Source organism: Oncorhynchus kisutch, linkage group LG25 (assembly GCF_002021735.2).
Source record: "Oncorhynchus kisutch isolate 150728-3 linkage group LG25, Okis_V2, whole genome shotgun sequence".
Lineage (NCBI taxonomy): Eukaryota > Metazoa > Chordata > Actinopteri > Salmoniformes > Salmonidae > Oncorhynchus > Oncorhynchus kisutch.
This window is the reverse complement of record NC_034198.2, coordinates 42,597,251-42,618,036: the sequence shown is the minus strand read 5'-3', so window position 1 is coordinate 42,618,036 and position 20,786 is coordinate 42,597,251. Positions and strand designations below refer to the sequence as shown.

Genomic DNA, 20,786 nt, shown 5'->3' with positions numbered 1-20,786 from the left:
AGGAGTAGAGCACCAGTCAAAGGAGTAGAGCACCAGTCAAAGGAGTAGAGCACCAGTCAAAGGAGTAGAGCACCAGACGACAGATGTTCAGGTTGAATCCCTGACGAGAATTCCTGGTGTGATTAGTGCCCGGCGTCTGACCCGCTTGGTAAATGGAGAAAAAAGATAAATAGCAAATACCTACATATGTGAAGCTTGGTTGTGTAAGATACGCTGTAAGAGATTTCGTCCCCAAACTATTACAGTGTAAGGATTGTAAAGGATTTGGCCATGTAACAAGTGTGTGCAGACAGATGGAGTATATTGAAGAATGGTGTGTAGAAGGACGACAGTGTTGCAATTTTGGTGTGGATCATGATCCCGAGTTCCTGGAGTGCCCTGTAACAGTAAAGGAGATTGAGGTGGCAGAAGTTAGAGCGATGAATCAACTCTCCTATGTGGAGGCAATTAAAATAAATGAGAAAACAAGTGATGCTAGTGATGATATGGCAGTGGGCGCACAACAGCCTGTAGTAAATGTTTGCTGCCAGGCAAAAGATACCCTGTTGTGTTAAAAAGGTGGATTTTGTGGTGTTCATTTCCACAGTTATAAACTGTACGACACAAGTCTCTAGGGGATCGAAGAAACCGGACATTATTGTGGCCGTGGCAGAAAAGTTTTTGGGACTGAAGGATTTTACATCTGATGACTTGCAAGGGGTACTGGTGCCGGAAGACCCGCCCTCCCGGGTTCCCCTTGAGCTTGTTTACGGATCCGATCTGTTTTTATTTAATTTAATTTTTTTACATTATTCAAAAAAGTTTATTTTATTTATTTTTGGTAGATGTTTTTGGTATTTTGTTCGTTTTTTGGGGAATCCTGTTTCCATCCCGAACAGTAGGTGGCAGTACGCACATTAAATTGTGCGCTCGCTAACATACCATAGAAGAAGAAGACTTCCGCGTTTCTGTTCAGCACACAGGCGTGGTAAAAAAATGGCAGAACAAAATTCAGTGCCGAGTGATCTTTACAAGCATGTATATTCATTTCTACTAGAGAACAAGTTTACCAAGGCTGCTCAGCACTTCATCAAGCAAGCTAAAGTGGTAGGCGCCATATTCTGTATCTCTATTTAACAGTTGTTTTATTTACCGTTTAAGCTAGCTAGGTGAGCTAACGAGCCACGCAGGAGGAGGTGCACACCGTGGCGCTAACACGTGTGATACCAACCCACCAAGTTTGAATGAGAATGGACTTTTTTATATATTTGTAATGTTAGACGAGTGACGGGCGCATTTTTTTCTTTAAATGTTTGCTTTTTATCAATTGCCCTCGTTGAATTATTGGACCAACTACATAGTTAGTTAACGAACGTTGACACATTGAAATAAAATGTCTCTGGCTAGCCCGCAGGCTAAGAAATGCATTGATTCCTGCCCCGAAGAGCCTTGGTTTACAGACGAATTCTATAGCCTGGCGTCCTTGATCAACCAAATCTAAACTAGTCGTCTGTAAACTATGGCTCGTTGCAGGATGAAGCAAAGAAATGGTTTGTAGTGATGTGCAGGTTAACTCATAACCTGCGTGGGTTTAGGGTCATGACATCGTGTGTGGATTATGGGTGGGCATGCTATACACTACATTTTGAATTAGTCTTGCCTTATTTTTAGCCTGTATGGTATTAGTGCTGTAAACTTACATGCCTACACGCCAATCACTAAATACTTTGAGGAATTTGCAGAACAATTTAAGAACAATGTCCGAGTTTAATTCTATAACGGAAAAGCTGCGAAATGGAGAGTTGAAGAGAGACAGCAAAGTAATGTTTGGGAAAGATTTAGTTAAATGCTAAATGAGGACAATAGCCGTGAATGTTATGTGGTTCGACGGTCACGAGAGGGACTTCAAATCGGCTTATGTTCAGATGTTTTAAATGGAAATCTGGACACTGACTGTAGGTTTTTAATCTCTCTCCTTAATATTAACACCTGTAGAATTAAACATTTCTTGCAGTAAAATGATAAACCAAATGTAGGCAACATTTCAAATCAAATCCATTTAGACTCAGGAACAGGAGTGGAAAAAGTGATTTATTTAATCTTAAGAGAATGCACAGTTAGGGACCGTCTGTAAACGTGCTTTCTTTATCAGCATCATAAAAGCTGATAGTATTTAAATGTCATAAAATATGCATCCAAGCCAAACTGAAATCTTATCAGAAACATGTCTGGTCGTTTTTACAGCTTTCTATTTCCTAACAACTGTTCACACTGATGTTGTTTGGACATTTTGCACAGAACATCTTTACTGTTTTTAGTTATTGCATTTTCTCCCTAGTCCCTGAATGTCTTTGCTCCTTGAAAGAAGCAGAGATGACAGAACTTTACCGATGTCAAATAGATTGAAGCATTTGTTTCGTTCTATTCGATTTTTTACATTATTGTGAGGAAAAGAGGTTGATTTAGTCTTCTGGGACAACATATGACAGCATGTATCCAGTTTTTGACAAGTTGACTATCCAATAGCCTTCCAAAATGTCTGAAATTATAAGCAGAAAAATATCTAAATTGGCTCTCTCAAAAATCCTGCAACCCCTGTCATAAAATCCTTTTTCTACATCAAATCCAAATTTATTGGTCACACACATGGTTAGCAGATGTTAATGCGAGTGTAGTGAAATGTTTGTGCTTCTAGTTCCGACAAACAAGTAATCTAACAATTCTCCAACAACTACCTAATACACAGGAAACCTAAAGGGGAGAATGAGAATATGTACATGTAAATATATAGATGAGCGATGGCCGAGCGGCAAGATGCAATAGATGGTATGAAATACAGCATATGATATGTAAACATTATTAAAGTGGTGTTGTTAGCGGGTAATAGGATCGGATGGGTGCTTGAGATTTTCACCATCACATATAGCCAGGCGGTTGGGTTATTGGTAACTGGGTGAATAAACAATTAGTTTGTTGCTATCCAGATGAACTGAACGTGTCAGCCCTGGCATTGCTTGTTTTATGGGTAGATTTGGATTGTAGTTGGAACATTGATAACATTACTTAATGGAAAACTTGACTAGTTGCGTTATGCCGGTCAATATGTCTTCCATGCACGAGAAACTTGTTTGTAGCTAAAACATTGTTCAGCGTTTCTTCCCGTATCATGCAACACGATGGCTAGAAACCCGCAAAGAGAATAAACTGGCTGATTTTGTTAACGATTCTTCCTTTTACAACAGCCACCCCAGAATGAAAAACAAGATGCCGGTCTGCTTGACATATTCAACTTCTGGGTGAAGTAAGTAGTTAGTACACTCAATCTGATTTCATTTCTTTAATGTATTGTCCCCCACTTGGCGGGAATGACAACCTGTATATTACAATCCTCCATTTTCCCAGAGTTCCTGGGGGCTAAACCATGAACCTCACGTACCTTTGTGTAATTTAGTGTAAATGGATCAGAAGGTTTTCTTTGCAATCCTTTGTGGCTAGTTTTGAATGCCACTCACTGCTCTTGTTTGTGCCGTTCTCATTTTCAGGTCTCCTGAAGCTAAGAAACGGAAGGCGCTGCCCAACGATCCTGGAATAAGTGACAGGCCGTCTGCTAAGAAGGCGAAGACTGCGGAGAGCTCCAGTGAGGAGTCGAGCAGTGAGGAGGAGGAAGCTGCAGCACCTGCCAAGGCCACACCCACAGGTTTGCGCTCGTCCTTTAAGTATATCCCATTTAGCAGACACTTTTATCCAAAGCAACTTAGGGTAGTGCGTGTGTAAAGTGCATACGGTTTTTGGTATTATTGTCCGTAGCGACGTTTGCTAGTTAGGAAGCCAGCCCATTGAGAGAACATTGCATTGTGGGTTTTGTAGTCTTGAGCTGCACAAAGATAATCCATGTTGCTAACCAACCTTATTATAATAGCAAAATGAAACATTTCTTCACAAAAAAAACATTGTTCTCACATATTAGTGTTATTTAACACTGTAGATTAAAGGAATGAGTGGTTTTGTTAGTTCGATTTGCTTAACGGAAACAATCTGGCCAGGTTATGTTTTGAATAGGGTAACATGGCACAGGTTTGTCGTGATAATCGTAACACTATTGCACATGCAAATTATGTGACTTGTTAATAAGCACATTTGTACTCTACTTCTTTAGTCATAACAAAGGGGTTGAATACTTATTGACACAAGATATTTCATCTTTTCATTTAATTTTTTTAAAATTTATAATAATTTCTAGAAACATAATTCCATTTTGACATTATGGGGTGTTGTGTGTGTGTGTGGGCCAGTGACACAAAATCTACATTGAATCGATTTTAAATTCCGACTGTAACAAGAAAATGTTTTCGAAAAAACCAAAGGGGTGTGAATAGACCAGTGTTTCTCTAAATCATGTCCAAACAATTGAATTAGCCACAGGTGGATTCCAAGTTGGTGTTACATCTCAAGGATGATCAAAGAACTTGAATTATACCTGAGCTCAAGGTGGGGTGTTATAGCGAAGGGGTGTGGATATGGAAATGAGATATTTCTGTATATATTTGCAAGCATGTTCTAAAAAAACATGTGTTTTCACTTTTGTCGTTCGGGGTTATTGTGTGTAAGAGGAGAGGAGGAAAAATCATTTACTACATTTTGAGTTCAGGCTGTAACACAATGTGGAATAAGTAAAAAAAATTCTGAAGGCATATTTTTCAAATAAAGGCTTTAAAAAAAAAGGTTTTATTGGCCCACAAGTTGATTTAGCCACTTAGCAGATCACCATCTAGCAGGATTTTGGCAATGGGGCTCTTTTATCTACTTCCCCAGAGTCAGATGCACTCGTGGGTACCATTGTCATGTCTCGGTGGTCAGGATAAAGGAAGTTAGCGGTACTAGCGTTAGCACAATGACTGGAAGTCTATGGGTGTCTGCTAGCCTGCGTTAGCGCAGTGACTGGAAGTCTATGGGTGTCTGCTAGCCTGCGTTAGCGCAGTGACTGGAAGTCTATGGGTGCCTGCTAGCCTGCGTTAGCGCAGTGACTTGAAGTCTATGGGTGTCTGCTAGCCTGCGTTAGCGCAATGACTGGAAGTCTATGGGTGTCTGCTAGCCTGCGTTAGCGCAATGACTGGAAGTCTATGGGTGTCTGCTAGCCTGCGTTAGCGCAATGACTGGAAGTCTATGGGTGTCTGCTAGCCTGCGTTAGCGCAGTGACTGGAAGTCTATGGGTGTCTGCTAGCCTGCGTTAGCGCAGTGACTGGAAGTCTATGGGTGTCTGCTAGCCTGCGTTAGCGCAGTGACTGGAAGTCTATGGGTGTCTGCTAGCCTGCGTTAGCGCAGTGACTGGAAGTCTATGGGTGTCTGCTAGCCTGCGTTAGCGCAGTGACTGGAAGTCTATGGGTGTCTGCTAGCCTGCGTTAGCGCAGTGACTGGAAGTCTATGGGTGTCTGCTAGCCTGCGTTAGCGCAGTGACTGGAAGTCTATGGGTGTCTGCTAGCCTGCGTTAGCGCAGTGACTGGAAGTCTATGGGTGTCTGCTAGCCTGCGTTAGCGCAGTGACTGGAAGTCTATGGGTGTCTGCTAGCCTGCGTTAGCGCAGTGACTGGAAGTCTATGGGTGTCTGCTAGCCTGCGTTAGCGCAGTGACTGGAAGTCTATGGGTGTCTGCTAGCCTGCGTTAGCGCAGTGACTGGAAGTCTATGGGTGTCTGCTAGCCTGCGTTAGCGCAGTGACTGGAAGTCTATGGGTGTCTGCTATCTGAAAGTATATAAAAAGACCTCAAATCCTGAAGTAACTGGTTTACATTGACCTTTAAACCAATATCCTACCTTTTCTTGATTTTTCTATGTTGTCATGAACGCAGTGTGTCAGTGATGGGGGACAGAGTTGGCCTTTTTTGTTCTGTTCCATGATGAGGTTTTGTATCGTTACCAGCTACAGCGGCCGAGTCCAGCAGCAGCGACGATTCCAGCGACGAGGAGGCCGCAGCGAAGGTACAGGAGCGCTGTGATGTCTTACGACAACGTCACGTTTACATTTTTATTTTATTTTATCGTTAAAGGCCGTTGCTGTTTACAGAGCTGTAGGAGGACGAATGAACAAAATATTTGTGTGCCCCCTGATGAAGGCAGCTTGTTGGTGAAACATTAGTTTGAAATCTGCTCCTCTTCTCTGCTAACAGAAGCCTGCAGCAGCCAAAGCCTCAGTGAAGACCCCTGTCGCGGCAGCAGCCAAAGTCCCAGTGAAGACCCCTGTCGCGGCAGCAGCCAAAGCCTCAGTGAAGACCCCTGTCGCGGCAGCAGCCAAAGTCCCAGTGAAGACCCCTGTCGCTGCAGCAGTCAGGAAAAAGGACTCCAGCTCGAGCAGTGAGTCATCTGAAGATGAGGCTCCAGCTAAATCCCCTGTGGCTAGTGAGTACATTTAACCTAGCTAGCTAGTGAGTACATTTAACCTAGCTAGCTAGTGAGTACATTTAACCTAGCTAGCTAGTGAGTACATTTAACCTAGCTAGCTAGTGAGTACATTTAACCTAGCTAGCTAGTGAGTACATTTAACCTAGCTAGCTAGTGAGTACATTTAACCTAGCTAGCTAGTGAGTACATTTAACCTAGCTAGCTAGTGAGTACATTTAACCTAGCTAGCTAGTGAGTACATTTAACCTAGCTAGCTAGTGAGTACATTTAACCTAGCTAGCTAGTGAGTACATTTAACCTAGCTAGCTAGGGAGTACATTTAACCTAGCTAGCTAGGGAGTACATTTAACCTAGCTAGCTAGGGAGTACATCTAACCTAGCTAGCTAGGGAGTACATTTAACCTTTGTTTAACCATGAAGTCCACTTTTTTTGCCTTTTTATTTAACTAGGCATGTTGGTTAAAATTCAAATTCTTATTTACATTGACGGCCTACCCCGGCCAAACCCTAACCCTGATGAACCTGGGCCAATTGTGTGCCAACCTATGGGACTTTGGCCGGTTGTGCCTGGAATTGAACCAGGGTCTGTAGTGACTCCTCTAGCACTGAGATGCAGTGCCTTACACCACTGGGCCGCTCGGGAGCCTTACCAAGACCATATCTTTACGACAGGGTTTCTTAAACTTCTTCGGCCTGGGAGCCAAATGAGAAATTCAGTGTTTTCCTGGGACCCAAGCTCATGAAAACATAACCCCCTTTAGTGGGACATTAGTGAGACCACCTCTTGACGGAGGAGAGAATTTTTTTGTGTTTTATTAAAGTTAATTTCCTGAAAAGATAAACAACATGCTCGACTCCACCTAACAAACTTAAATTGGGTGCTGGTGTATATAATCCAAAAGAACAGAAGTAGCACAGCACTCCGGTAAATAAACTTAAATTGACATATTTTTATTGCCTCACGAACGTTTGGGGTGTGAGCCCTTCTTCAGCTAGGCCGTGGCAGTCAGTGTCACAACAACACACAGGTAGGCTTCATGATACATTCCCATTTAGTATTGGCACAATCAAGAGATCCCAGCAGTTTAATTTCCTACAATTCTACCCATTTTGCCACTGAGCGGAGAGAAAATGCTGCATTTTTTTTATACAGATAACTTCCTGCAAATTTTAAATATTTTGCCATGACTTAATGATATCTGAGTGAGAGTGATGAACAAAATAAATGGGGGTCCCAAGAGGATCAGGGCCCCTGGGCACAACCAAATTTCGAAATTGCAGCTTGTCTATTCTACTTTTCTAAAGCAACAGTAAATTGAGGCCATTTTCCCACTAGGAGAGGCGGAGTCTGAGGAGCAGCGTGGCGCAAGATTTCTACTTTTCAATTGACATTACAACTTGGATGGAAAATTACTATAGGATAGAGGATAACTAGAGGATAATAGTGGATTGTATTGCTGCTCCTATTTGGCATGTTTTCAATTTAAGCCCACTAGAAAGTGTTTGCCTTCAGGCTTGGAGGGAAGCAAATGTCATTCCGCTACCCAAGAATAGTTATAATAATAGCTCCCTTGACTGGCTCCAATATGCGATCAATCAGCCTGTTACCAACCCGTAGTAAACTTTTGAAAGAAATTGTTTGACCAGATACAATGTTATTCTACTGTTAGCAAAATGACAACAGACTTTCAGCATGCTTATAGGGAAGGACATTCAACAAGCACAGCACTTACACAAATGACTGATGATTGGCTGAGAGAAATAGTGTGGTTTGTTAGACTTTTGACATTATCAATCATAGTCTGATGCTGGAAAAATGGTTTTATACCCGCTGCGATATTGTGGATATACAGAGGGTTTTCTTTAATTTTCTTTAATGGAAGCCTCTCCAACATAATCCAGGTAGAATCTGGAATTCCCCAGGGCAGCTGTCTAGGTCCCTTACTATTTTCAATCTTTACTAATGACATGCCACTGGCCTTGAGTAAAGCCAGTGTCGCTATGTAAAGTTGAAGTCGGAAGTTTACATGCACTTAGGTTAAAACTCATTTTTCAACCACTCCACAAATTTCTTGTTAACTTCTTGGATATAGGGGGCGCTCTTTTAATTTATGGATAAAAAAACGTTCCCGTTTTAAGCGCAATATTTTGTCACGAAAAGATGCTCGACTATGTATATAATTGGCAGCTTTGGAAAGAAAACACTAAGGTTTCCAAAACTGCAAAGATATTATCTGTGAGTGCCACAGAACTCATGCTACAGGCGAAACCAAGATGAAACTTCAAACAGGAAATGAGCAGAATTTGAGGCTCTGTTTTCCATTGTCTCCTTATATGGCTGTGATTGCGCCAGGAATGAGCCTGCCCTTCCTATCGTTTCTCCAAGGTGTCTGCAGCATTGTGACGTATTTGTAGGCATATCATTGGAAGATTGGCCATAAGAGACTACATTTACCAGGGGTCCACCCGGTGTCCTTTGTCTAAATTGGTGCGTAATCTTCAACTGGAGGCATTTTCCCATGAGATTCAGAGGAGAACGCACACTTCCACGAACGATATCATCGAAGAGATATGTGAAAAACAACTTGAGGATTGATTCTAAACAACGTTTACCATGTTTCAGTCGATATTATGGAGTTAATTTGGAAAAAGTACAGCGTTTTGATGACTGAATTTTCGGGTTTTTTGGTAGCCAAACGTGACGCACCAAACGGAGCAATTTCTCCTAAACAAATAATATTTCAGGAAAAACTGAACATTTGCTATCTAACTGAGAGTCTCCTCATTGAAAACATCCGAAGTTCTTCAACGGTAAATGATTTATTTGAATGATTTTCTGGTTTTTGTGAAAATGTTGCCAGCTGAATGCTAGGCTTAATGCTATGCTAGCTATCAATACTGTTACACAAATGCTTGTTTTGCTATGGTTGAAAATCTGAGATGACAGTGTTGTTAACAAAAGGCTAAGCTTGAGAGCTAGCATATTTATTTCATTTCATTTGCGATTTTCATGAATAGTTAACGTTACGTTATGGTAATGAGCTTGAGGCTGTATTCACGATCCCGGATGGCTAGAATCAAGAGGTTAAGAAACTATATTTTTGGCAAGTCAGTTAGAACATCTACTCTGTGCATGACGCGTAATTTTTCCAACAATTGTTTACAGACAGATTATTTCACTATCCTAATTCCAGTGGGTCAGAAGTGTACATACACTACATACACTATGTTGACTCTGGCTTTAATAAACAGCTTGGAAAATTCTAGAAAATTATGACATGGCTTTAGAAGCTTCTGATGGGCTAATTGACATAATTTGAGTCAATTGGAGGTGTACCTGTGGATGTATTTCAAGGCCTACCTTCAAACTCAGTGCCCCTTTGCTTGACATCATGGGAAAATCAAAAGAAATCAGCCAAGACCTCAGAAAAAAAATTGTATAACCCCACAAGTCTGGTTCATCCTTGGGAGCAATTTCCAAATGCCTGAAGGTACCACGTTCATCTGTACAAACAATATAGTACGTAAGTATAAACACCATGGGACCACGCAGCTGTCATACCGCTCGGGAAGGAGACACGTTCTGTCTCCTAGAGATTAACGTACTTTGGTGCGAAAAGTGCAAATCAATCCCAGAACAAGAGCAAAGGACCTTGTGAAGATGCTGGAGGAAATGGGTACAAAAGTATCTATATCCACAGTAGAACGAGTCCTATATCGACAAACTGAAAGGCCGCTCAGTAAGGAAGAAGCCACTTCTCCAAAACCATCGTAAAAAAGCCAGACTACAATTTGCAACTGCATTTGGGGACAAAGATTGTACCTTTTGGAGAAATGTCCTCTGGTCTGATGAAACAAAAATAGAACTGTTTGGCCATAATGAGCATCGTTATGTTTGGAGGAGAAAGGGGGAGGCTTGCAAGCTCAAGATCACCATCCCAACCGCGAAGCACGGGGGTGGCATCGTCACGGTGCTTTGCTGCAAGAGGGACTGGTGCACGTCACAAAATAGATGGCATCACGAGGAAGGAAAATTCTGTGGATATATTGAAGCAACATCTCAAGACATCAGTCAGGAAGTTAAAGCTTGGTCGCAAATGGGGCTTCCACATGGACAATGACCCCAAGCATACTTCCAAAGTTGTGGCAAAATGGTGTCATCCAGAGTCCCATTTATTGTCTGTAGCACGCTATTTGACTTACAGCAGGTTTTTAAAGGACTGAAGAATTTGGTCTGCTTTGTTTTCATTTTTGCAATGGCAGAAAAAATGATATGACCTTACTTGGGTCCGTGACCCGTACTTTTTAAGAAATGCTGCTTTACGACAGGATCACATTTTTATAAGCATCTTTTCAATCAGCTTCTTACTGTCTTACTGACTGTTCTTCCTGCTCTGTAGAAGGAAAAGCTGCAGCCGCGACCCCTAAGGCAGGGACGACCGCCAAAGCAGTAGCTCAGAATAAGGCTGAGACCAGCAGCAGTGAGGACAGCTCCAGTGAAGACGAAGCGCCCGCTAAGGTACTGAAACTGATCCACAACACACCACCACCTCACCTGAGGTGTATTCATTAGTTACACACAGGAGTCTCTATTGGAGAAATTGATGTAGTCCCTGTTTCATTTAGTCTTCTGTTTGCTTCCTAGTGGATACACCCCAGCACGGCTTTCTGTTTGGTTGCGTATGCGTCCTAGTGTATACACCCCAGCACAGCTTTCTGTTTGGTTGTGTTTGCATCCTAGTGGATACACCCCAGGACAGGTGTTCAAGTTACCATGGGAGCTGTGTTGCCAGTTTCCATCCCTACTTGTGGCTCAGTATCTCCTTGATCTGTCAAACCAGCCTTGTGTGCCGTGGTCATACGATGCAGAAAGGGACTATATATATTGTGGAGTGAATGTTGAATATTTTGGGGGGAAGAAGGAAAACAACAACAACAACAACTAGAACTGACTTTAACGGTGAAACTCATAAAATTATGTACGTTGTAGATTTTATATGAAGATGTGTAATTACAATTTAAAAAAAACTTGCATATAACATCTTCATATTTGGTTTGAGTTAAAATTATTATTTTGGCATGTCCACAACGGCAATTAAAACCACACATTTACGCCTGTCGGCTGCTTTCCTCAGTGTCTTCAAAGTCACCAGATAAGGGAATGCTTTGCTTCCACTACTGACCCAGTCTCTCCTAACAGACCCCTCCTTCTAAGACCCCTGGTCCTGTCAAGACCCCTCCAGCTAAGACCCCTGCTAAGGCAGCCGAGTCTAGCAGCGATGACTCTTCTTCAGATGAAGAGGAGACTCCTCCCAGCAAGAAGGCCAAACCAGGTGTGTTTTCATGTCTAGTAGTATCAAACTGTGTTAATTATCTATCCGTATCTCTATATGCCTGATCACAGGTTATTAGGAGAGTGATTAGACTGAGGCTTATGACCAATAAGTAGGCTTGGGCGGTATACCGGGGTATTTTGACATACCGACAGTGATTTTGCGTTTTTTCCGCCACAAAAATGTAATTGAGACGTTCACATGTTTGTTTACTAAGAGTACGGCGCAAACAGAACTGACGTCCACAGTTGAACTTGAAATTCGCTATAATGTTAGCCAGCGATAGCACTCAAGTGATTTGCAGAGTTTGCGAAACAAATGCAAACTACAATCATCAATAAAATTCTGCCAGATCGGCATATGCTACTTTGTAGTTAACATTATAGTTGAGTAGGTTTTTTGGGGGAGCCTTTTCTCTCTGCCAGAGAACATCGCTAACGGCTACACAAAGGGAAGATTAAGGTACGCGCCCAACGCAGACAAATTAAATCACTGATGCGTTTTGTTCGTCTTTATGATTGATTTAACTTGGTGCAAATGTGGATAAGTTTAATACATTGAGTCGATTTTCTACAAATTTCTTTCTTAATGTCTGTATTCCGTGATTCCTTCTGCGTTAATCTTCATTGTAGATTTTATAGGGCCCTATATGTAATTATGAGCTTGGGTTGTCTTTCCTTGCATTTAGTTTGTTTGCTTACTTGCACCTGTTAGCATTTAGCTAGGGTCCGCTATGGACGTTTACTTGTACTTTTTTTTAGCGTTTGTTAGCATAGTTTGTGTGCCCCCTTGTGTGCAATTCCGGTGGTACCGTATACTCAAGGTATGGAGATCTGTATAACGCCCTGCCTTAATGACCAGTGATGTAGTGGAAGGTCAATTCCAACTCAATTTACCCACCTGGTTCTGCTGTGAAGCTGTGTGCCCGCCTGGTTCAGCTGTGTGCCCGCCTGGTTCAGCTGTGTGCCCGCCTGGTTCTGCTGTGTGCCCGCCTGGTTCTGCCGTGTGCCCGCCTGGTTCTGCCGTGTGCCCGCCTGGTTCTGCCGTGTGCCCGCCTGGTTCTGCCGTGTGCCCGCCTGGTTCTGCCGTGTGCCCGCCTGGTTCTGCCGTGTGCCCGCCTGGTTCTGCCGTGTGCCCGCCTGGTTCTGCCGTGTGCCCGCCTATAACACGGTGTTTTTTACAGTTGAACCACATTCAGAAAGTATTCAGACCCATCAGCTTTATTCTAAAATGGATTGAGAATGATTTATTTAATCTACATTTGCAAAAATGTTTGCAAATGTATTAATGAATAGAAATACCTTATTTACATAAGTATTCAGACCCTTTGCTATGAGACTCGAAATTGAGCTCAGGTGCATCCTGTTTCCATTGATCATCCTTGAGATGTTTCTACAACTTGATTGGAGTCCACCTGTGGTAAATTCAATTGATTGGACATGATCTGGAAAGAGACACCTGTCTATATAAGGTCCCACAGTTGACAGTGCAGGTCAGAGCGAAAACCAAGCCATGAGATCGAAGGAATTGTCCATAGAGCTCAGAGACAGGATTGAGCCGAGGCACCGATCTGGGGAGGCTACCAAACCATTCCTGCAGCATTGAAGGTCCCCAAGAACACAGGGGCCTCCATCATTCTTAAATGGAAGAAGTTTGGAACCACCAAGACTCTTCCTAGAGCTGGCCGCCTGGACTGAGCAATCTGGGGAGAAGGGCCTTGGTCAGGGAAGTGACCAAGAACCTGATGGTCACTCTGACAGAGTTCCTTTGTAGAGATTGGAGAAACTTCCAGAAGGACAACCATCTCTGCAGCACTCCACCAATCAGGCCTTTATGGTAGAGTGGCCAGACGGAAGCCACTCCTCAGTAAAATGCACATGACAGCCCGCTTGGAGTTTGCCAAAAAGGCACCGAAAGACCATAAACACGATTCTCTGGTCTGATGATACCAAGGTTGACAAGCATCACATCTGGAGGAAACCTGGCACCATCCCTACGTTGAGGCGTGGTGGCAGCATCACGCTGTGGGGATGTTTTTCAGAGGCAGGGACTGGGAGACTAGTCAGGATAGAGGGGAAAGATGAATGGAGCAAAGAACCTTGATGAAAACCTGCTCCAGAGCGCTCAGGACCTCAGACTGTGGTGAAGGTTCACCTTCCAACAGGACAACGACCCTAAAGCACACAGCCATGACAATGTAGCAGTAGCCCAGCCAGAGTGGCCCAGCCAGAGCCTGGACTTGAACCTGATCAAACATCTCTGAAGAGACCTGAAAATAGCTGAAAATAGCTGTGCAGCAACGCTCCCCATCCAACCTGACAGAGCTTGAGAGGATCTGCAGAGAAGCATGGGAGAAACTCCCCAAATACAGGTGTGCCAAGCTTGTAGCGTCATACCCAAGAAGACTCGAAGCTGTAATTACTATTTTTTTTATTTTTGTATATTTCCTAAAATTTCTAAACCTGTTTTTGCTTTGTCATTATGGGTTATTGTGATGTCATTATGGGTTATTGTGATGTCATTATGAGGTATTGTGATGTCATTATGTGTTATTGTGTGTAGATTGATGAGGGGGGAGACGATTTAATTCATTTTAGAACAAGGCTGCAATGTAACAAGGTGGATTAAGTCATGTGGTCTTCATACTTAAGGTACTGTATTTGTATAACACCAGTATTAACAGTATTTCCTGCATTCGAGTTGAACCACATGATTTACCAACAGCACACACACTATTTGTTTTTAGCGCTCTGTTCATGCTGATGCCTCGTGTGTTTGTAGGTGAATACAGTGCAGTTCCACCCCCTGGAGCTGCCGTAAAGAAGGCCTTGGCTCCTACAGTGGCCAGAAAGGCCAAAAAGGACCGCTCCTCAGACAGCAGGGAGGAGGAAGTGTCAGGTAACAACTACTGAACCCCTGGGACGTGTCAGAATACCCATACTTGCTTTTTGGGTATATACGAAAATAGTTTTTATAGTTTTGAAAATTATTTTTGACTTTTCATCGAGTAGAGTTCCTGGCGTACTGTTGAGGAAGAGAATTGTCTTTTCTCCCTTATGACAACAGCTGATAATCAGAATAAGGGAAGCTATACTTCCATACCGAGAAGGTGTCATCTACAGATGGATAGTATGCTGATATTTGTTGCTTATGCTTTTAGTAAACAGTGCATTCTATGTAGTACTATTAGTAGTAGTAGGTTTAGTAAGTGGTGGTGGTGGTTGTAGTGAGTTCCGGCTGTTTTAGTAGCAGGAGTCAAGACAGATTTTGGACAGTTCCCTCGTCTCCTTTTCTAAGTGGTGAACCCGTCTGAACATTTAGTTTTGTCTTTACTAATGCAAAGCGTAACATTAGACGGTTTTACATGTGATACATGACTGTCTACCTACTTTCCTTTAGTTGAAAGCACCGAATGCTAGTCTCTCTGGATTAGTGTCTTCTAAATGACTAGTGTCTTCTTTAATCATCAATAGCTAAAGCATCCCGTGTTTACAATGAGAGATCTCTGACACATTATTCTCCTCTGTTAAAGCAGTCCCTGTGAAGTCTACCCCAGCAAAGACTGTGACCCCTAAACCTGCTGCTGCTGCTAAGAAGGCCGAGTCCAGCACTGAGAGCTCAGGTAGGTTCTGGACGTAGATTCTAAAGGTACTAGACCTTGTTTTTAAAGGCTATAGATTCTAAAGGTTCTAGACCTAGGTTCTAAAGGCTATAGATTCTAAAGGTTCTAGACCTAGGTTCTAAAGGCTATAGATTCTAAAGGTTCTAGACCTTGGTTCTAAAGACTGTAGATTGGAATTGTTTGAGACCTTGGTTCTCTCTACGTGACACGTGTTCTTCGCATACACTTGACCAAAGACCTACTCACACGGGACCGGTATCGCTAGAGAACGTTGGTTATGTAATTTACTCCAGAATGTCCGTTATTCCGAAGGACGATTCCCGGCGGGATTACTTTTTCCCCTAGCTGCCCCCTGTAGTTATTAACCCCAGTACATGTACAGTTTTAAAGGAAGCCTGGAGGTTTTTACTCTTGGTGTGAAGATGCAGTACTTCCACATGTCCAGGTGATGGGGCCACACTGATAACTCCAGCTTGGTTCTCAAGTTTCTAAACCATACTAAACCATAATTCCTTCAGTGTCTCCATAATATTTGAATTGATGAAGTGTGGTCATAATCATTAGGATATTTTGGCGATCCGCAATAGATCCTAAATGCCATCAGATGGGAGCTCAACAGTAGATCTTAAATGCCATCAGGTGGGAGCTCAACAGTAGATCCTAAATGCCATCAGATGGGAGCTCAACAGTAGATCCTAAATGCCATCAGATGGGAGCTCAACAGTAGATCCTAAATGCCATCAGGTGGGAGCTCAACGGTAGATCCTAAATGCCATCAGGTGGGAGCTCAACGGTAGATCCTAAATGCCATCCGATGGGAGCTCAAACTCCCAAATTCAATGTCCCAAGAAGGAAGTCACTCTACCTTTCTAAAATAAGTCAAAAGTTACATGTTTATTTCATTCCTGAGAGACACCTTGCAACCGCAGTGCAATAGGAAGGGAACAGCGCCTGTTAAATATACCTCCCTTATGTCTGGCACAGCAACAGACGGAGAAACCTATACTAATCTGAGTAATTCATTTAAACAATAGTCTTCATATTAATTTGACTTTACAAACAAACAAGGGCTTAATTGAAGTCTATTTCTTCAGAGTCTTAAGGCCTATATAAAATAACAACTGGCTGAGGTAGGCGATGAAGATTAACAGCATATTTCACTATACAAATATATGGCCTAAATAGAAGTGATTTGTTTTTATTAGACCTACTTACAATTAACTGGCTAAAAATGTAGCATCCAACATAAAACAATAATTTAAAGGGGGAAAAAAGGCGATGTCTGAATATCTATTGCTGTTATCAACAGAATAAACAGAACATACTGTCTCCTTGAGACCTAAATATCCCTGGATAAACACTCACAATTATGTTAGTAAATACTAACTACAGTCGTATAGGAATATTAATGATTTCCCTGACCTATTCCTGACTACATCTCTGAGCACGAGCACTTAGAGGGACGTCTGTCCTATATGTTGTGATGAGGTCTGTTTAGATACTGGTTCTCATGTAACTTAGGGAGAATTTCTATGTTATGTATAGGCCACTAAGTGACTTACTCAATGGGGGAAGTTTAATTTCCCCTCAGACACGATCTTGTGGATGAGATTGGTTTGATTTCGATGCGCAGGCAGTCTGACTTACGTGAAAGCCAGTTGCTGTCGTGAGTTTATATTGCCTTCAGATGAAAATGAGGACTTGCAAAACATTGTTAGGACATAAGTCTATTTTCTTCATTGTACTGTATCCCTCTGGACATGTCACCCGAAACGCACACAGGAACTCGGCACTCCTGAGCGCATTCCTGATTTGTCTCAATGTCTGGAATTCAATCAACTCAGTTTGAATTGCGGCCTCGTCCAGCGAGGTTATCGTTTTCTTAGCAAAGGAGGAGTATTCTCCACCTGGGTCGGACTGTGAGAGGATCACGTACAAACGCAATGAAATCCTTGGGCTTGGTGTAAATCTTCAAATCTGGTGGAGAAGTTGAAATCTTCCATCGCCTCTGTGACAATGCTGCGGGCCTGATCCCTGTCTGCCTGTCATTTCTTCATTGTGCTGAAGGGGCAGTAGCCTTCCAGAGGTCAAGTCCAAATCGAACTACTCAAGCTTCCTAGTATAAAGGCCTCAAGTTTTTATTCCACAATGTCCACGACTGTTCCCCCCTTCCTTGTAACTGGAGATTTAACATGTTTTTAAGTGACTATCACCCCAAAAAGCTGTGGTTAACGCTCCAATGTTTCTGTGTCGGCCTTCTGTCTCTGGGCTGGAAGCCATTTTGAAAGTTCCATGGTTTATAATGACGTCTGACATGGAATTATTTCTAAACTGTTACATTTTCCTTGCAAATAAGACAAAGGCTTGGGAAAAGATGGTACATCTCTCTTCTTCCCTGACACTTTTATTTCCTTTGGTCAATTTTTTTTGAGAGCGACAGTTTTCTGTTGCTAAACGTTCTGAACGAATGTTGCCGTTGAAAAAGTAGTCTAGCCTACGTAGACCTGTTTCCCCCCTCCACCAATCAACGCGCAGAGAAATAGACCAAATTTGTAAACACGATTCAATGTCGATTCAAACAGGACTCTTATTATCAGAGGGGAAAAAACATGTAGGTTATTATGGCTGGAATTGTTACTGTCCTGCCATGTAAAAAATTTGTGCCATGGCAGATTCGAACGGGACTAAAATTACCGATGTGGTGTTTGGTGCTCGTGAGCATAATTACATTACCCGACCAAACAAATCCAGTTCGAATAGGGATCAGTAGGGCCTGACCGATAGCGTAACACAATCACATACCATTATAAAAAAAAAACTAACACATGCGACAGCAAAATAGATGCAGAGGACCTGACAAACTAACTTCAAACGGGGAATATTTACAGGTTGCTCAGGAGGTAAAGGGAATGTTTGTGTGGAAAGTAAAATAAGAAGTGCTGAGTGCATATAATGTGCTGTAGAGATTACAATATAATCTTTCTGACCATATGAAACAATGTAAACAACACCAAAATAAATGATAAGCATACCAGAAAATCTGTAATGTGACTAAAAACAATTCACATTAATTCGTGACGACCTGATTCACTGATTGAACATCTCTCATCAGAGACAACTTCTACATTGAAGAGAAACACATTGATTCAGAAGAACATAAAACATGTTTACTATAGTTACCAACGTGTCTGTATTACTTTCTAGCACGTCAAGCTAACTGGCAGAGTAGCTAGCGAGGTCTGTAGCCATTGTTTAGCTACATAGCTAGCTAGCTGATGAATGTTTTCCTTTTGAAACCAGGCCAGAGGAAAGGAAACATTCCACAAATGCTATTTACAGTGATATTCATACTAAATGAAGTACTTAACTACTTGCTTCGAGCCATCCCGGATCCGGGATCGTGAATACAGCCTCAAGCTCATTACCATAACGCAACGTTAACTATTCATGAAAAATCGCAAATGAAATGAAATGAATATGCTAGCTCTCAAGCTTAGCCTTTTTATTAACAACACTGTCATCTTAGATTTTCTAAATATGCTTCTCAACCATAGCAAAACAAGCATTTGTGTAACAGCTAGCGCAGCTAGCGTAGCATTTAGCATTAGCATCAGCAGGCAACATTTTCACAAAAACCAGAAAATCATTCAAATAAAATCATTACCTTTTGAATAACTTCAGATGTTTTCAATGAGGAGACTCTGTTAGATAGCAAATGCTCAGGTTTTCCTGAAAGATTATTTGTTTAGGAGAAATTGCTCCGTTTGGTGCGTCACGTTTGGCTACCAAAAAAACCTGAAAATTCAGTCTTCAAAACGCCAAACTTTTTTCCAAATTAACTCCATAATATCGACTGAAACATGGTAAACGTTGTTTAGAATCAATCCTCAAGGTGTTTTTCACATATCTCATGATATATCGTTCGTTGAAAGCCTCCTCTCATTACGCACCAATTTAGACAAAGGACACCGTGCGTACCCCTGGTAAATGCAGTCTCTTATGGCCAATCTTCCAATGATATGCCTACAAATACGTCACAATGCTGCAGACACCTTGGAGAAACGATAGAAAGGGCAGGCTCATTCCCGGCGCATTCACAGCCATATAAGGAGACAATGGAAAACAGAGCCTCAAATTCTGCTCATTTCCTGTTTGAAGTTTCATCTTGGTTTCGCCTGTAGCATGAGTTCTGTGGCACTCACAGATAATATCTTTGCAGTTTTGGAAACCTTAGTGTTTTCTTTCCAAAGCTGCCAATTATATGCATAGTCGAGCATCTTTTCGTAACAAAATATTGCGCTTAAAAGGGCACGTTTTTTTATCCATAAATTAAAAGAGCGCCCCCTATATCCAAGAAGATAAGGGACCTAATGGGCCTTAACTGTTTCACTTAATTGGGGGAAATTCACCATAAAATGTTTCATGCAACTGACCCAGTACCTCCGAGAGCCACCTCGGTACCCTCAATAGCACACATTTGTTGTCGTCCCGGACAAACGCACCTGATGCAACTCCATTGAGGGCTTCATGATTATTTGTTGAGTCAGGTGTGCATGTCTGCTGGTCTGCTGTTGGGGTTACACGGGTCGGGAAACTTTTAGAGAGCAACGGTAAACACTTAAATCGTCAGCCAGTTTTCCACATCTGGTTTGAATAACTAGACACAATCGTCAAGTTCGTTATACCTGGGGCGTATTCATTACACAGATTTATTTTTTGCTTCCATTTAAGAAAAGTTTTGCAAAAGGAATGAAACGGCAGGAACCTAGTTGAATTTGTCCAATATACATATACAAAAATATACAGTTCTGTTTGGACTATTACATCCCTGAGTTTGCATAACATTGGAGTTTTAATTTAAAGTTGAAGTTAACATCAGTCTAAATTCTTCTCTTGTTCCTCTCTTAAGACTCTAGCTCTGAAGATGAAGAAGCAAAAAAGGCTGCCCCGGCTAAGGCTGCCCCGGCTAAGGCTGCCCCGGCTAAGGCTGCCCCGGCTAAGGCTGCCCCGGCTAAGGCTGCCCCGGCTAAGGCTGCCCCGTCAGAAGATTCTTCCTCGGACTCGAGCTCAGAGGATGAAGAAGAGGTGACAGTGAAAGTGGCACCAGCTAAGGCGACTCCTACGGGGACCCCAGGCAAGGCTGCAGAATCCTCCTCTGACTCAAGCTCGGAAGATGAGAAAGAAGCTAAGAAGCCTGTTGCCAAGGCCACTCCTGCCAAGGCCGCCCCTGCTAAGAAAGCCGACTCGTCAAGCTCAGGTAAAATAGACTAAATAGGACTGAATCCTTTTTTTAGAACTGACCACTAGAGGAGACTGAGTTCCAGACTCTAACTCCTGTGTCATTGTCACGCCAATGAGTTGTGGCAAGACAACACAGAAAGATCTGGAACTCAAGCTGGGGAAGAACATGCTTGGCTTGTTTCAATATCAACAGGATTTATGTTACAAAAACGTTAAAC

The 20,786-nt window shown here is 42.3% G+C and overlaps 1 protein-coding gene across 5 annotated transcripts in view; it reads left to right on the top strand.

The window, feature by feature from the left end:
- The first annotated feature begins 930 nt into the window (after positions 1–930).
- Positions 931–20,786, top strand: part of LOC109893818 (nucleolar protein dao-5) — a 34,693-nt gene continuing 14,837 nt past the window's right edge. For 2 of the 5 annotated variants that reach the window (XM_031804927.1, XM_031804924.1), the window contains exons 1-10: positions 932–1,086; positions 3,222–3,280; positions 3,522–3,676; positions 5,894–5,952; positions 6,141–6,369; positions 10,773–10,891; positions 11,573–11,705; positions 14,487–14,603; positions 15,241–15,327; positions 20,237–20,584. In XM_031804927.1, the coding sequence (XP_031660787.1) occupies positions 976–1,086; positions 3,222–3,280; positions 3,522–3,676; positions 5,894–5,952; positions 6,141–6,369; positions 10,773–10,891; positions 11,573–11,705; positions 14,487–14,603; positions 15,241–15,327; positions 20,237–20,584 (1,417 nt within the window). In that variant the 5' untranslated portion in view covers positions 932–975. Of the gene's footprint in view, positions 1,087–3,221; positions 3,281–3,521; positions 3,677–5,893; positions 5,953–6,140; positions 6,370–10,772; positions 10,892–11,572; positions 11,706–14,486; positions 14,604–15,237; positions 15,328–20,236; positions 20,585–20,786 lie in introns of all 5 variants that reach the window. The other 3 variants (XM_031804925.1, XM_031804926.1, XM_031804923.1) reach the window with 2 other exon arrangements.